This window comes from Mytilus trossulus, chromosome 9 (assembly GCF_036588685.1).
Source record: "Mytilus trossulus isolate FHL-02 chromosome 9, PNRI_Mtr1.1.1.hap1, whole genome shotgun sequence".
In the NCBI taxonomy this organism is placed as follows: domain Eukaryota; kingdom Metazoa; phylum Mollusca; class Bivalvia; order Mytilida; family Mytilidae; genus Mytilus; species Mytilus trossulus.
The window spans coordinates 14,172,615-14,190,983 of NC_086381.1; the positions used below are offsets into that span (position 1 = coordinate 14,172,615).

General features: G+C 31.5%; 1 protein-coding gene across 2 annotated transcripts in view; it reads left to right on the forward strand.

The window, feature by feature from the left end:
• Window positions 1–18,369, forward strand: part of LOC134685184 (calcineurin-binding protein cabin-1-like) — a 103,477-nt gene that overhangs the window by 2,548 nt on the left and 82,560 nt on the right. Inside the window, exons 1-6 of one of the 2 annotated variants that reach the window (XM_063544671.1) lie at window positions 3,590–3,732; window positions 5,262–5,347; window positions 7,862–7,945; window positions 8,137–8,250; window positions 11,077–11,214; window positions 11,638–11,739. In XM_063544671.1, the coding sequence (XP_063400741.1) occupies window positions 5,345–5,347; window positions 7,862–7,945; window positions 8,137–8,250; window positions 11,077–11,214; window positions 11,638–11,739 (441 nt within the window). In that variant the 5' untranslated portion in view covers window positions 3,590–3,732; window positions 5,262–5,344. Of the gene's footprint in view, window positions 1–3,589; window positions 3,733–5,261; window positions 5,348–7,861; window positions 7,946–8,136; window positions 8,251–11,076; window positions 11,215–11,637; window positions 11,740–18,369 lie in introns of those variants that run through there. The other variant, XM_063544670.1, reaches the window with a different exon arrangement.

Below are 18,369 nucleotides of genomic sequence, written 5' to 3' on the forward strand. Positions count from 1 at the left end.
ATCTTAATTAGTTACATGAATCTTTTGTAATTGGTTTAAATTGATATTATAACTTGCTTCTTTAATTTTTATAAACTCCAGCTTTAATTTTAGTAGTTTTATTTTTCTTTTTAGCTCACCTGGCCCGAATTTTTCTCATCACTTGGCGTCCGTCGTCGTCGTCCGTCGTCCTTAACTTTTACAAAAATCTTCTCCTCTGAAACTACTGGGCCAAATTAAACCAAACTTGGCCACAATCATCATTGGGGTATCTAGTTTAAAAAATGTGTGGCGTGACTCGCCAAACCAACCAAGATGGCCGCCATGGCTAAAAATAGAACATAGGGGTAAAATGCAGTTTTTGGCTTATAACTCAAAAACCAAAGCATTTAGAGCAAATCTGACAGGGGGTAAAATTGTTTATCAGGTCAAGATCTATCTGCCCTGAAATTTTCAGATGAATCGGACAACCCGTTGTTGGGTTGCTGCCCCTGAATTGGTAATTTTAGGGAAATTTTGCTGTTTTTGGTTATTTTCTTGAATATTATTATCGATAGAGATAAACTGTAAACAGTAATAATGTTCAGCAAAGTAAGATCTACAAATAAGTCAACATAACCAAAATGGTCAATTGACCCCTTTAGGAGTTATTGCCCTTTATAGTCAATTTTTAACCATTTTTTGTAAATCTTAGTAATCTTTTACAAAAATCTTCTCCTCTGAAACTACCAAGCCAAATTAAAACAAACTTGGCCACAATCATCATTGGGGTATCTTGTTTAAAAAATGTGTGGCGTGACCCAGCCAATGAACCAAGATGGCCGCCATGGCTAAAAATATAACATAGGGGTAAAATGCAGTTTTTGGCTTATAACTCAAAAACCAAAGCATTTAGAGCAAATCTGACAGGGAGTAAAATTGTTTATCAGTTCAAGATCTATCTGCCCTGAAATTTTCAGATGAATTGGACAACACGTTGTTGGGTTGCTGCCCCTGAATTGGTAATTTTAGGGAAATTTTACTGTTTTTCGTTATTATCTTGAATATTATTATAGATAGAGATAAACTGTAAACAGAAATAATGTTCATCAAAGTAAGATCTACAAATAAGTCAACATGATAAAAATGGTCAGTTGACCCCTTTATGAGTTATTGCTCTTTACAGTCAATTTTTAACCATTTTACGTAAATCTTAGTAATCTTTTACAAAAATCTTCTCCTCTAAAACTACCAGGATAAATTAAAACAAACTTGGCCGCAATCATTATTGGGGTACCTAGTTTAAAAATGTGTGGCATGACCTGGCCAACCAACCAACATGGCCACCATGGCTAAAAATAGAACCAAGGGGTAAAATGCAGTTTTTGGCTAAAACTCAAAAACCAAAGCATTTAGAACAAATCTGACAGGGAGTAAAATTGTTTATCAGGTCAAGATCAATCTGCCATGAAATTTGCAGATGGATCGGACAACCTGCTGTTAGGTTGCTGCCCCTGAATTAGTAATTTTAAGGAAATTTCGCCGTTTTTTGTTATTATCTTGAATATTATTATAGATAGAGATAAACTTGAAACAGCAACAATGTACAGCAAAGTAAGACCCAAAAATAAGTTAACATGACCAAAATGGTCAATTGACCCCTTAAGGAGTTATTGTCCTTTATAGTGCATTTTTAACAATTTTCATATGTTATTATACAAGGCTTTATTTACAAACGAAAGTGAAACAACGCCTTGTGAATCTGTAGTACGATAGAGTCCCTAAAGTGGATACCTGGGGTATGTAGGGACGTTATAATAATAATTACACCTTGTGTAAGAATCCTGGCTTTTTTTTTACCCAGCCAACCAACCAAGGTGACCACCATGGCTAAAAATAGAACATAGGGGTAAAATGCAGTTTTTGGCTTATAACTCAAAAACCAAAGCATTTAGAGCAAATCTGACGGGGAAAAATTGTTAATCAGGTCAATTTCTATCTGCCCTGAAATTTTTAGATGAATCGGACAACTCGTTGTTAGGTTGCTGCCCCTAAATTGGTAATTTTAAGGAAATTTTGCTGTTTTTGGTTATTATCTTGAATATTATTATAGACAGAGATAAACTGTAAACAGCAATAATGTACAGCAATTTAAGACTCAAAAATAAGTCAAAATGACCAAAATGGTCAATTGACCCCCTAAGAAGTTATTGTCCTTTATAATCAATTTTTAACAATATTCATAAAATTTGTAAATTTTTACTAACATTTTCCACTGAAACTACATGGACAAGTTCATTTATAGATAGAGATAATTGTAAGCAGCAAGAATGTTCAGTAAAGTAAGATGTACAAACACATCACAATCACCTAAACACAATTTTGTCATGAACTGTCTGCTTCCTTTGTTTAATTCACATATACCAAGGTGAGCGACACAGGCTCTTTAGAGCCTCTAGTTTCTTTTCAGGGACTGTACAGTTTCATTTTCCATCATTGTGCATTTAATTTTAATTAATAAATACAAATGTACAATTTGAAAATATTATTTTTTCATATTCTTCACTCGTTCTACACGAAATCCCTATACTATCGATAATTTTCTTACATATTTCACGTTTCATTCCCGATTCGATGGCCTTTTATTAGAAAACCGGATGTGGGTACGCGCAGCCTAGAACGGCAATTTGACTATTCGTACCCACATGCGGGTACGCGCAGACACTGCCTTTCTGTAATGCAGTATTCTAGGACCATGAGAATTGCTATGAGTTCCGCCAGAAGGATGGATCCTCTTTGTGCCACAGGTCTATGTAATCTGGCAGCAGGCTTAATGTGTTCAGCATAGATAATTGCACCTGCTCCACAGGGTCCTGGGTTGCCTTAGCATGATCCATCTGTAAACAATATTGCTTGTTCTTGTGTGCAGTCTCCCATGAGTTGGTTAATGGTTTCCTGGCAAAGTTCTTGTTGCTCATTTGTCCTCGATTTTGAGTTGCCTAGTCGACTCCAATATAGAGGTTTTGATTGAGTCATTTGAGTTTCTCCCAGTCTGTAGGTAAACTCTGGTTCAATGAGATCGATGTTTATCTTTGTCTGTTTTTCCATTTCTGCTGCTTGGCTTAGTGCTTTGCCCATTGGTGTTGGATACTTGTCATATGCGTCATGTTCTTCATACCTCACAAGTTGCTGTTTGATGGGTTCCTGTGCAGATTTGGATTTAATCTTTGCAATCTCTTTAATGGCTATTTGTTCTAGCCTCAGGTCTATTGGCATAACTCCTGATTCTACTTCTAGTGCTTCTCTGCCAGATGTTGTAGACATATCCATGCATAGGCCATAGGATAAGTGCTTTTCTTTGTATTCTGTCAAGTTATTGCAGGTCTTTTGGTTCTGTTATTTCTGGACTAGTTTCAGGATAATAACAAATATACATAAAAATACCCTCGCATGAGGTGCAAAGGCCTCCTGATTTATATCTATGGAAATTGATTTACATCATCCCAGGATTACATAAAATATACCTGACTGTAGATTAGAGAGAAAACTAAGAACGAATATAGGTTCAAACTTAGAATTACATCCAGCACATATCAATATGTCCACCAGTATATAAAAAAGTGATGACCAGCATAAAAGAACAAAAGAAATATAGCGCCAAAATATAATGACCAATAGAAATAAAGAAAGTGTGCGGTCCACTGAAGCATAAAAAGAAAACCTTTGAAGTAAACTACAGTCAAACCAAAGTTACCCAAACCAGTAGAAAATGTTGTATGTCAATAACAGTCTGTAATTAGTATACTATACCCTTAATTACAAAATATAAATCATATCATATATACATGTATACAAAATATAACACAATAAACTAAATATAAAAATATACACAATTACTGTAAAACCTGTAAAATACAGTCTACCACACTACTGGGCCAAATTTTACAAAACTTGGCCACAATCATTATTAGGGTATCTAGTTTAAAAAATGTGTCAAGTGATCTGGCCAACCAACCAAGATGGCTGTCATGGATATAAAATAGAACATAGGGTAAAAATGTAGATTTTGGCTTATAACTCTTAAACCAAAGCATTTACAGCAAATCTGACTGGGGTAAAATTGTTAATCAGGTGAAGATCTATCTGCTCTGAAATTTTTAGATGAATCGAACAACCCGTTGTTTTGTTGCTGTCCATGCTGTCCCAGAATTGGTAATTTTAAGGAAATTTTGTCGTTTTGGGATATTATCTTGAATATTATTATAGATAGATATAAACTGTGAGCAGCAAAAATGTATAAAAAAGTAAGATCTATACATAAGTCAACATGACCAAAATGGTCAGTTGATCACTTAAGGAGTGATTGCCCTTTTAGAGTCAATTTTTAACATTTTTTGGTAAATACATGTATTTGTTATCTTACAAAAATCTTCTCCTCTGAAACTACTAAAACAAATTTAACCAAACTTGTCCACAGTCATCATTAGGGTATCAAGTTAAAAAATGTGTACGATGACCCTGCCTGTGAAACAAGATGGCCAACGTGGCTAAAATAATACATAGGGTAAAAATGCAGTTTTTGGCTCATATCTCTGAATCCACAGCACTTAGAATAAATCTGCTGTGGATGAAATTATTCATTAAGTCAAGATCTATCTGCCCTGAAATTTTTAGACCAATCATTCAACTTGTTGTTGGGTTGCTGCCCCTAAATTGGTAATTTTAAGAAAATTTTGTAGCTTTTGGTTATTATCTTGAATATTATTATAGATAGAGATAAACTGTCCACAGCAATAATGTATAGCAAAATAAGAGCTACAAATAAGTAAATATGAGCAAAGTAGTCAATTGACCCCTTAAGGTGTTATTCCCCTTTATTGTCAATTTTTAACAATTTTCATAAATTTTGTAAATTTTTACAAAATATTTTCTTTTTTTTTCTTTTTTCTTTTTCTTTTTCTTTTTTTTTTTCCTGTCACTTCTGGGCCAAGTTCATTATAGATAGAGATTATTTTAAGCAGCAAGATTGTTCAGTAAAGTCAGATCAACAAACACATCACCAACACCAAAACAGGATTTTGTCATGAATCCATCTGTGTTGTTTGTTTGATATGCACATAGACCAAGGTGTGGGAGACAGGCTCTTGAGAGTCTCTAGTTTAATTTTTCGGATGGTTTAGATCAATTCATGACATGCCAATGAGGGTAGCGTAAAAATACCATCACATATATGAACCCTTTACAAGAAACATATTATAAACATGTATATAATAAGAATTATGAGAAACATTATATATTTACAGGTGGCACTAGTGTTGCCCATGGATGGCAGGTAGAAAGAAGGTGATAACTTGCATAATGTGATGTCATAGAAGAGGAAAGGAAAATGGTAATTTAAATTTAAGAATATCAAATGGTAGAGGGAGAATTAATGTAGGTCATTGAATTGGTAAAGCACTATTTAAGTGATTGTTTTGGCAGTTTAATTGTTTTAATCCCTTTAAAAAGTATACAAAATAAAACCTAGAGCTGAGAGATTTTCTGCTATTTCCCACTTATTTTCACAAAAATCTGATGGATTGGAGATTTTCGAACTGACCATTCCCATTTTTATACGACCGCAAAATTTGAAAAAATTTTCGTCGTATATTGCTATCATACTGGCGTCGTCGTTGACGTAGTCGTCCGAATACTTTTAGTTTTCGCACTCTAACTTTAGTAAAAGTGAATAGAAATCTATGAAATTTTAACACAAGGTTTATGACCACAAAATGAAGGTTGGTATTGATTTTGGGAGTTTTGGTCCCAACATTTTAGGAATTCGGGGCCAAAAAGGGCTCAAATAAGCATTTTCTTGGTTTTCGCACTATAACTTTAGTTTAAGCTAATAGAAATATATGAAATTTTGACACAAGGTTTATGACCACAAAAGAAAGGTTGGGATTGATTTTGGGAGTTTTGGTTTCAACAGTTTAGGAATTAGGGGCCAAAAAAGGGCCCAAATAAGCATTTTTCTTGGTTTTTGCACCATAATGTTAGTATAAGTAAATAGAAATCTATGAAATTTAAACACAAGGTTTATGACCATAAAAGGAAGGTTGGTATAGATTTTGGTCCCAACAGTTTAGAAATAAGGGGCCCAAAGGGTCCAAAATTAAACTTTGTTTGATTTCATCAAAATTGAATAATTGGGGTTCTTTGATATGCTGAATCTAACTGTGTATGTTAATTTTTTAACTTTTGGTCCCGTTTTCAAATTGGTTTACATTTAGGCCCAAAGGGTCCAAAATTAAACTTAGTTTGATTTTGACAAAAAATGAATCGGTTGGGTTCTTTGATATGCTGAATCTAAAAATGTACTTAGATTTTTGATTATTGGCCCCGTTTTCAAGTTGGTCCAAATCGGGGTCCAAAATTAAACTTTGTTTGATTTCATCAAAAATTGAATAAATGGGGTTCTTTGATATGCCAAATCTAACTGTGTATGTAGATTCTTCATTTTTGGTCCTGTTTTCAAATTGGTCTACATCAAAGTCCAAAGGGTCCAAAATTAAACTTAGTTTGATTTTAACAAAAATTGAAATCTTGGGGTTCTTTGATATGCTGAATCCAAACATGTTCTTTGATTTTTGATTATGGGCCCAGTTTTCAAGTTGGTCCAAATCAGGATCTAAAATTATTATATTAAGTATTGTGCAATAGCAAATTTTTTCAATTGCACAGTATTGCGCAATGGCAAGAAATATCTAATTGCACAATATTGTGAAATAGCAAATTTTTTTTTAATTAGAGTTATCTTTCTTTGTCCAGAATAGTTTGCAAGAAATATCTAATTTCACAATATTGTGCAATAGCAAGATTTTTTTTTAATTGGAGTTATCTTTCTTTGTCCAGAATCAACAAGAAATATATAATTTCACAAAACTGTGCAATAGCAAGAATATTTTTTAATTGGAGTTATCTTTCTTTGTCCAGAATCAACTTAAATCTTAGTTATAGACAATATACAATGTATATTCACTTTTTACTACCAACTGATAAATTAAAATAATCTTTACCATTCAGTGATAACAAGCAGTTTTTTTTTTACATCTTAATATATTATAATGTATTTAAATGAGTAGTTATTGTTGCAAACTCCATTAGAAATTTTAATTGAGATTAGTTTTGGAATAAGGGAAAGGGGGATGTAATTAAAAAAATTGGGTTCAATTTTTCTCATTTGAAATTTCATAAATAAAAAGAAAATTTCTTCAAACATTTTTTTGAGAGGATTAATATTCAACAGCATAGTGAATTGGTCTAAGAGAAAACAAAAATTTTGAGTTCATTAGAACACATTCATTCTGTGTCAGAAACCTATGCTGTGTCAACTATTTAATCACAATCCAAATTTAGAGCTGAATCCAGCTTGAATGTTGTGTCCATACTTGCCCCAACCGTTCAGGGTTCAACCTCTGCGGTCGTATAAAGCTACGCCCTGCGGAGCATCTGGTATTTTTTACTAAGGTGTGAGCTTCTCCGCTGATTACTTTTTTTTTTACAGAGTTTGAATGGATAGAAGATTCTCCTCGATTCTATTCTGACTTTTTTTTTTATATAAAAGTTTGAATTGACATAATTTCTCTGCTGATGTGTCCCAAGTGTTTGATTGGATAGAAGATTTAACAAATTCTCTGATGATTTTCTGTATTTATATGATTGAAAGGGAGATTTTCTAGAGACTTGAATTTCTGAAACATGCATATATGTTAATCTGGCTCTGAGATTTTTTGCAATTGTTAGTTCACCTGTCCTGTATGAGTGTTGGACTTGATGGGAAATATTTTGAAATTCCCTGTCTGCTTTTTCCCATATTTTTTATTGAATAGGGGAGTTTTCACAATTCCTGTTTTGATTTCAGATTAGATTTGCTGCATTAAATTACAGTTCTAGTGAAGAAGACAGTCAAGATGCACAAGAAAGAGCAGCCACTAAAGAAGCTGAGGTATAGTTTTAAGGCTAGAGGTCAAGTTAATTAGGAAACCAGTTCAGGTTTGATGTCCAATATCAAGATAATTAGTTTTGAATAAATAATGTCATGGTGATTATCTGCAATGTCAGGGTCTCTGCATTTTGTGTTTTTCTTTCTCATTCTCAACACTTTATTGATACAATGTGTTAAATGTTTTGTTGTAGGAGTCTGAAGCTTTTATGCTGTACAACAGAGCCTTAAGTTTACAGAGACAAGGGAATAATGAACAGACAGAAGAGGCTTTTAGAGAACTATTAGAACATCCATTTATAACTGAGGTAAAGTATTCATTCTCATTCATAAAATTCTTATAGGTCTATTAGGTGGAATCAAACCTTTACATAAATACAGATTTTTTGCGTTATTAAAATTTTCTGTTACAAAATGATAGAAATTATTATAAATTAAGGAATGTATCTCCCTCATGCAAGCTCTGATTCCTTTCACGGATTTGGCTATACTTTTTAGACCTTTTGGATTATAGCTCTTCATCTTTTATATAAGCTTTGGATTTCAAATATTTTGGCCACGAGCATCACTGAAGAGACATGTATTGTCGAAATGAGCATCTGGTGCAAGAAAATTGGTACCGTTAATTTTATTACAAATATAATATCTGTAAAATGTTCAGTTTTACAAGCACATTTACATTGTTTTAGTTAAGAGCAAGGCTTAAAACATCTTTGTAGTCAATAGTTGGAAATTTGATAAATAATTCAATTGATTCTTAAATTTTCTGATATCTTGTAATTGCAACATTGACAGTTATAGCAACTCTGAAATATTGTATGATGTAGTTATTGATCTAGAAAATAATTTTAAATCAAACAGTGGCAATAATTAGTCATATATTTATGCTATACATGTATTTGTTGATAGTATTGACAGTGGTGATGATGCATTTTATCCAGTTTTGTCATGCCTGTTTTATTGATACAAGTATAAGATTAAGAATGTCAAGGTAAATTCTGAAATAATTGCAAGGTTTTTACTTATGTGAATAATGCACCTCACCTGGGTCAGTTTTAAAATATTAAAAACTTACATCCTGAAATCTGCTACATATATCTGTAACAGGGATGGGGTTGATTACTTTGAAATGTAATCGATTACATTACAATTACTTTGCTTATTTTATGTAATGGATTACATTATGATTACACCCAATTTCAAATGTAATTGATTACATTAGATTACTTTTCTCCATTGTAATCATGATTACTTGTGATTACTTATGATTACATTGTATATTTTACTCAACATCAACAAACTAAATCTATAGAATTTTTTTAATATCATAAATATATACAAGTTAAGTAAAGTGATACTTGTACTGTTTGATAATGCAGCCATAAGTCCTTTATGCAATTGCAAATTTTTCATTGCATTTTATCATCAGCAGCATTTGAAAGGTTGAATCACTAAGTCTGCATCTATCTGGCCTAAAGAATTTTCCAGCAACACTTAAAAGTCGTTCAACTGGAGCAGAAGTAGCAGAAATTGTGAGATAAGTCTTTGCAAGTTTTGTCAGTATTGGGTATATCTCAGTATGGTCATTCCAGTACTTTAATGGATCACATGCATCATCACATGGCTCAAGAAGGTATTGCGAAATTTCCATTTTAACAATATCACCTGAGATATGCTTTTTCCTCCCCTTTGTTGGTGTCATGAAACTGAACAATCCTGTGTACCATCCTCAGATTTACTTTGAATGAAAATGTCTCTGTGCTTTCTCTGTAAAAGAAAACAAAAACATGGTTATTTATTTATTATTTATAAAAAGAATTAAACAGACAGTGACTAATTAATGATCAAGTACATTGTAGTCTTATTGTGTTTGACCTGAGGACATAATTGACATGTATACATGTTTTTACAGGTGTTAATCCCCATTTAAAATTTTATGACAATCAATAGGTGTAAGAAAAATGTGTTGTGTTAATTGCATTATTAAATAATGTTATGAATTGCTAATATTAATTGCATGCACAATTATATAACATATTTTAATATTGAACATTTAAAAAAAACATTTTGTGTAAACTAAAAATTGGAAGTATTTTCAAAGTTTATATAGATGTTTAAAGCAATGAAAACATAAAATATTGTACATGTAATATTTATAAAGTACAAATTGTAGACCTGATACCCTTGCTCTAAATTTTGGTCTCTCAAGAAATGATAATAATCATGATAATATTTCAACATTTCAATAATTATTTAAACTAACTTACCTTTAAATGTGTCACAAAGTTTGATGTTGTTTTGGCATTGCCAGAGATGTATGTTGGACAATATTTGCACTTTGCCTTCACAGTCCCAGAATTTGGTGCATGATCGGGAAACACAAAGTGTTTCAAAGCAGACATTTTATATAAATTTCAACATAACATCCAATTCAAAAATTAAAGATAAAAGCTTAGTTATAGACTTATAATATAAATAAAATCTTTCAACAAAGAAAATTTAAATATCCAATAAAAAGAGTGAAAATAACTAGTGAGTAGATTTCAATGCAAGAGTTAATACTAAGAAAATTCTAGTTTAAACCAGTGTGATCACTGAAGTATAGAAAATAAACATGTTTCACTTTTTTCTAATTAAATAGTTTAAATCTTAAATCAATCTCAAATCTTAACCATAGTTATACAAAACTTTTTCAAACAGTAATAAAGATCAATGACAATTGGACAATGTAAAACATTGTAAACCTAAGTTTAATGTGCAAGCATGATTTATTTTAAAAATAAATTATGTCTCTAAAATTTGTAATCATCAAGTAATCATATAAATGTAATCTAAAAGTAATCTAAAAGTAATCATGATTACACCTGTTTTTTGCAATGTAATCGATTACATTCCGATTACTTGTAATCAGAAAATGAATGATTACCGATTACATGTGATTACATGACAAAATGTAATCGATTACAGCTGATTACGATTACTGATTACGATTACCCCATGTCTGATCTGTAAGCAGATTTCTCTAAAATCACAATGATAAATCTCAATTTTTGTTCATTCTTAAAAAAATTATCATAATAAGTGTGCACAACACTGTCTGAATTTACAGATTAACTTGTCATTTATATTTGTAGGCATTAGAACAGGTACGAGATGATATTGAAGGATCTACCCATCCCGCCTTACAGCTGTTATATTCCATACATAAAAACATTGCTAACATGGCTCTTCACAGAAAAGATTATAAAGCTGCTATTCTCTCATACATTGAGGTATTGTCAAAATATAAAGAAAAAACTCATAAGCAAGATTATAAGATGAAAATGATAAACAGCATCAAAAAACCAAAACCACAGCCATTTTTAATTTCTTAATTACAAAATGAATATTTATGTAAATATTTAGCTTGTATATGTCTTGCCTGGTATTTGAGTGGTATTTAAGCTCATTTGGGATACATGGGAATAATAGGGGGAATATTTCAGTACAACTTACTATTGATCCTCACAGATAAATATTTACAGAATATGACCTTAGTCTGCTTTCAGTTATCACATGTTATTTGAAGGAAGAAGATAATTTGTTTTATAATTTGAAATAATCATTGGAGTATGAAGGAAACACATTTGTGTTTTACTGAAAAAAAAGAAATTTTAAAATTTAATTAGAATGTCATTTTTTTTTATGTATTGCAGGCTGTAAAAATCGATACAACAGAAGTAACAGTTTGGTATAAGATAGGAACTATAGCTAAACAGATATATAACTTTCCTCTAGCTAGAATGGGATTTGAAATGGTAATTGTATTGCACATATTAGTGGGTCATGATATGAATGAATGTTAAATGTAAAATAATTCATTTAATTTATCTGCATGTTCTTTATCTGTTTGGCTTTAATATATAAAAAATCAGGAATTTACTAGTCATATTTTTTTTTTTTTTTTTTTTTGAAGTAATCATACTTTATTGATATTTTTACATTTGTTAGTGGATACATCAAATACCGGTACCTTATCCCGGCCTCGTTAACCGTTAGTAGCATATAATTAATTTGATTAGTATTTGTTAGTTTCTTAACTGTAATATATACATTCATAAATCATTGTAAATTATAATATATCCAACTAAAAACATTATCAATATAGAATGATCAATAAATCTGAATAGATAAAAAAAATTAATAAATTATAAAGAATAAATAAATAAAAAAAAAAAACACAGATGTTTTGAATTTTGGAAAAAAAATAAAAAAAATAAAAAATAATAAATATATTTTCCTTGCAGGATATATTTATTCAAATATTTGTATACAGGCAATAACTTAGAGGAACCTACATGTAGTTATAAACATAGACAAAACATCAAGCATATATATAAAACCAGCATATAACAGTATTAAATTATAACATAGGTGGTGGTGTGGATAAGGAAAGGAATGTACGTATAAATAATTCTGGTACATAATGTACCAATTTTTGATAATAAACTAGTCTTCTAAAATCGGAAGCCAGGGGTCCCAGCAGATATTGGCCTTATGGAAAGGTTTTCTTTTAAAAAATAAATTCTTTTCTAGTACCAGAGATTCTTTGAGGTAGTTTTTAAGTCCTGTAAAATTTACAATATTTTCACAGAGTTTAGTTCTGTAAATATAGAATTTTGTCAGGAGTATTATTAAGTTTTTTATCCTGTCATTTCCATTGTTACCTAAATTTCCAAATAAAATAATATCTATATTAACTGGAATCAATATTTGTGTTTGGTTATAAATCCAATCACCAAGTTCAATCCATAAATCTGAAATTTTATGGCATGTCCAAAATATGTGCTCAATATCTTCAATAGCTTCATTACAGAAAGTACATTTATCTGATTGTTTTACCTTAATTTTAAATAAAAATTCATTTGTGCCTATAATTCTGTGCACTATTCTGTACTGGAACCAATGAAGTTTAGAGCTTTTTGTGGTGTAGAAAGACATATTATGCACCTTTTTCCAATCAAAATTTTTTTTTAATCTTAAAGACCATTTATCTTCACAAGTAGGCCTAGTATTACTTTTTTCTAAGAAAATATTATACATATCTTTTGATCCTTTAACTGACAAAAAAAATGTTCTAATATTATTTGGTAGAATGGTCCATGAACTTTATAAAGATTTTCTATAGAGATATTATGTTTAAGTGAATTTTGATATGATTTTATTGCTGATATAACTCCATTATAAACTAGAAAGTTAGATTTAATTTCATAAATATTTTTCCATTGTTCAAACGACATTAATTTACCCTCATTATCTACCAGATCGTTAATTAACAAAATACCGTTATTTGCCCAGTCTTTATAGAACACAGATCTGCTACCTATTTTAATATTTTCATTATTCCAAAGTGAAACTGTTAAAAATTCTTCTTCATTTTTTGGTTTAAGTTTATATTGCATTTCTGTCCATGCTTTAAAAACATCTTTCCAAAAGGGGTTTTTACATTTGTTTGGTGGGCCTAGAAATACTAGATCTTCAATATTAATATTTTCTGTACTTTCTATAAGTTTTTTGAGTTTTGTATTGTTTTTTAGCAACCGTCGGACCCACGTTAATTTTAACCCTTTTATATATTCTTCAATGTCTAACATTTTCAGCCCCCCAAATTTATGTTCCAGACATAATATTTTTCTTTTAATCTTGTCAGGCTTGTTTTCCCAAATAAATGAATATAGTGTATGAATAAGTTGTTTAAGAGTAGTATTGCATGGTGTTGGTAATGTTAGAAATAGATGATTTAATTTTGAAATAATTAGTGTCTTGATAATTGTTATCTTTCCCACTGGAGTAAGTGTTTGTCTAGACCAAATATTGATTATATTTCCAATTTCTTTTATTTTAGGATAATAGTTCAAAGATTCCATTTCTTGCAAATTGACAGAAAAGTTTATTCCTAATAGTGTAAACCTACTGGAACCCCATTCCAATCCCCACTTTACACACATGGTATCTTGACTATATTTTTTCTTTCCTATCCACACCACCTTAGTTTTGTCTAAGTTCATTCGGAGACCAGACATTTCAGCATATTTATGTAATAAGCGGAGAGATGCGTCAAGGGACTCTGGTGTACCGTCAAGAATAATTGACGTGTCATCAGCATATTGAGAGATCAAATATTCAGTGTCATCTATTTTAATTCCCTTTATTGTCGAGGCTTCGACTTTAGTCGAAAAAGCAAGACTAAGCGATCCTACATTCCGTCAGCGGCGTCGGCGGCGGCGTCCACAAATATTCACTCTGTGGTTAAAGTTTTGGAAAATATAATAACTTTCTTAAACTATACTGGATTTCTACCAAACTTGGACAGAAGCTTGTTTATGATCATAAGATAGTATCCAGAAGTAAATTTTTCAAAAATAAAATTCCATTTTTTCTGTTTTTTACTTATAAATGGACTTAGTTTTTCTGCGGGGAAACATAGCATTCACTCTGTGGTTAAAGTTTTTAAAATTTGAATATCTTTCTTAAACTATACTGGATTTCTACCAAACTTGGACAGAAGCTTGTTTATGATCATAAGATAGTATCCAGAAGTAAAGTTTGCAAAAATAAAATTCTAATTTTCTGTTTTTTGCTTATAAATAGACTTAGTTTTTTCTGCGGGGAAACATTACATTCACTCTGTGGTTAAAGTTTTTAAAATTTTAATAACTTTCTTTAACTATCATGGGTTTGTACCAAACTTGGACAGAAGCTTGTTTATGATCATAAGATAGTATCCAGATGTAAATTTTGCAAAAATAAAATTCCTTTTTTTCTGTTTTTTGCTTATAAATGGACTTAGTTTTTTCTGCGGGGAAACATTACATTCACTCTGTGGTTAAAGTTTTTAAAATTTTAATAACTTTCTTTAACTGTCATGGGTTTGTACCAAACTTGGACAGAAGCTTGTTTATGATCATAAGATAGTATCCAGAAGTAAATTTTGTAAAAAAATAAATCCAGTTAACATAAAATACAGTCTGCACTATAAGTTTTTAAAACATTTATTCGATTCATAAACTATCCTGAAATGTATACCAAACTTGGACAGAAGCATCTTACAATCAAAAGATAGTATCAGTAGTATTGATTGTTTTCCTCATTTTTGTTGAGCCTGGGAGTTACAGCAAAAGTAGGCGAGACTCTGGGTTCCGCGGAACCCTTACGAATTTTTTCTTTATTTTTTCTAATTAATATTCCAAGTATTTCTGCACATAAAAGAAATATATAAGGAGATAAAGGATCCCCTTGTCTACAACCCCTTTGAATTTCAAAGAATTCAGATAAAATACAATTTTGAGAAACTGCAGAACTTATATTTTTGTAAAAGGTTCTCACCCATTGTTTTATAGAGGGGCCGAAATTGAAAAAATCTAAAACTTCTTCAATGAAACTCCATGATACAGAATCAAAAGCTTTTTCAAAATCTATGAGAAGGAGCAGTCCTGGTAAATCATTTAGTTCTGTATGAAATAATATATCATAAATAAGACGAGTATTCTCCCCTATAAATCTACCCGGAATAAAACCAGTCTGATCACTGTTAATAATTTGGGGTAGAACTAATTTTATACGCTCAGCTATGCAGCTTGATGCTAATTTATATGTGGTATTTAGTAAACTTATTGGTCGCCAATTTTTCATGAACTGTCTAGGTTTATCTCCCTTTGGTATACAGGTTATAATACCTTGTCTTTGAGTTATTGATAATTCCCCCTTTTCGTAACCATTATTTATAGACCGAAATACAAATTTTCCTATATCTATCCAAAAAAACTTGAAAAATTCATTTGTGAAACCATCTGACCCAGGGCTTTTTTCATTTTTCATTTTTCGCAAAGCTGTTGTTAATTCATCATAAGTAATTTCACCATCCAAAGATTCTCTGATGGTATTATTTATTTTTTTAATATCAGTATCAGGGATTTCATTTTTTAGGTTGACCTTATTCAAACTTTCTGTTTTAGTATAAAGCCTTTTGTAATAATTGTTTGCTTCTTTTAATATTTTATCTTGCTCACTGATAGTGTCACCTTTTTCATTGACTAATTTTGGAATAGTTTTATTTATAAAATGTTTTGTTTCTAAATTTAGAAAAAAGTTTGAAGGTTTTTCTCCTTCTTCTATCCATTGCATTTTGGATCTGATGTAAGAACCCCTCATCTTTTCTTGTCTTAATACTTTAAGCTCAGTTTTCTTTTTTTCAATTTCAAAAAATATTTCTTCTGACAATATTTGTTCTTCTAGTTAGCTCACCTGGCCCGAAGGGCCAAGTGAGCTTTTCTCATCACTTGGCGTCCGTCGTCCGTCGTCGTCCGTCGTCGTCCGTCGTCGTCCGTCGTCGTCCGTCGTCGTTAACTTTTACAAAAATCTTCTCCTCTGAAACTACTGGGCCAAATCAAACCAAACTTGGCCACAATCATCATTGGGGTATCTAGTTTAAAAAATGTGTGGCGTGACCCGGTCAACCAACCAAGATGGCCGCCACGGCTAAAAATAGAACATAGGGGTAAAATGCAGTTTTTGGCTTATAACTCAAAAACCAAAGCATTTAGAGCAAATCTGACATGGGGTAAAAATGTTTATCAGGTCAAGATCTATCTGCCCTGAAATTTTCAGATGAATCGGTCAATCCGTTGTTGGGTTGCTGCCCCTGAATTGGTAATTTTGAAGAAATTTTGCTGTTTTTGGTTATTATCTTGAATATTATTATAGTTAGAGATAAACTGTAAACAGCAATAATGTTCAGCAAAGTAAGATCTACAAATAAGTCAACATGACCAAAATGGTCAGTTGACCCGTTTAGGAGTTATTGCTCTTTATAGTCAATTTTTAACCATTTTTCGTTAATTAAAGTAATCTTTTACAAAAATCTTCTCCTCTGAAACTACTTGGCCAAATTAATCCAAACTTGGCCACAATCATCTTTGGGGTATCTAGTTTAAAAAATGTGTGGCGTGACCTGGTCAACCAACCAAGATGGCCGCCACGGCTAAAAATAGAACAAAGGGGTAAAATGCAGTTTTTGGCTTATAACTCAAAAACCAAAGCATTTTGAGGAAATCTGACATGGGATAAAAATGTTTATCAGGTCAAGATCTATCTGCCCTTAAATTTTCAGATGAATCGGTCAATCGGTTGTTGGGTTGCTGCCCCTGAATTGGTAATTTTGAGGAAATTTTGCTGTTTTTGGTTATTATCTTGAATATTATTATAGATAGAGATAAACTGTAAACAGCAATAATGTTCAGCAAAGTAAGATCTACAAATAAGTCAACATGACCAAAATGGTCAGTTGACCCGTTTAGGAGTTATTGCCCTTTATAGTCAATTTTTAACCATTTTTCGTAAATTAAAGTAATCTTTTACAAAAATCTTCTCCTCTGAAACTACTTGGCCAAATCAAACCAAACTTGGCCACAATCATCTTTGGGGTATCTAGTTTAAAAAATGTGTGGCGTGACCTGGTCAACCAACCAAGATGGCCGCCACCGCTAAAAAAAGAACATAGGGGTAAAATGCAGTTTTTGGCTTATAACTCAAAAACCAAAGCATTTTGAGGAAATCTGACATGGATAAAAATGTTTATCAGTTCAAGAACTATCTGCCCTGAAATTTTCAGATGAATCGGTCAATCGGTTGTTGGGTTGCTGCCCCTGAATTGGTAATTTTGAGGAAATTTTGCTGTTTTTGGTTATTATCTTGAATATTATTATAGATAGAGATAAATTGTAAACAGCAATAATGTTCAGCAAAGTAAGATCTACAAATAAGTCAACATGACCAAAATGGTCAGTTGACCCCTTTAGGAGTTATTGCCCTTTATAGTCAATCTTTAACCATTTTTCATAAATCTAAGTAATCTTTTACAAAATCTCCACTGAAACTACTAGGCCACAATCATCTTTGGGGTATCTAGTTTGAAAAATGTGTCGGATGACCTGGCCATTCAACCAAGATGGCCGCCACGGCTAAAAATAGAACATAGGGGTAAAATGCAGTTTTTTGCTTATAACTATGAAACCAAAGCATCTAGAGCAAATCTGACAAGAAGTTAAATTGTTAATCAAGTCAATATCTATCTGCCCTGAATTTTTCAGATGAATTGGACAACTGGTTGTTGGGTTGCTGCCCTCCAATTGGTAATTTTTAAAGAAATTTTGCCGTTTTTGGTTATCTTGAATACTATTATAGATAGCGATAAACTGTAAACAGCAATAATGTTCAGCAAAGTAAGATCTACAAATAAGTTAACATGACCTAAATGGTCAATTGACCCCTTAAGGAGTTATTGCCCTTTATAGTCAATTTTTAACAATTTTCATTAATTTGATAAATTTATGTAAATTTTTACCAAATATAGTTCTCTGTTACTAATGGGCAAAGTTCATGATAGCTAT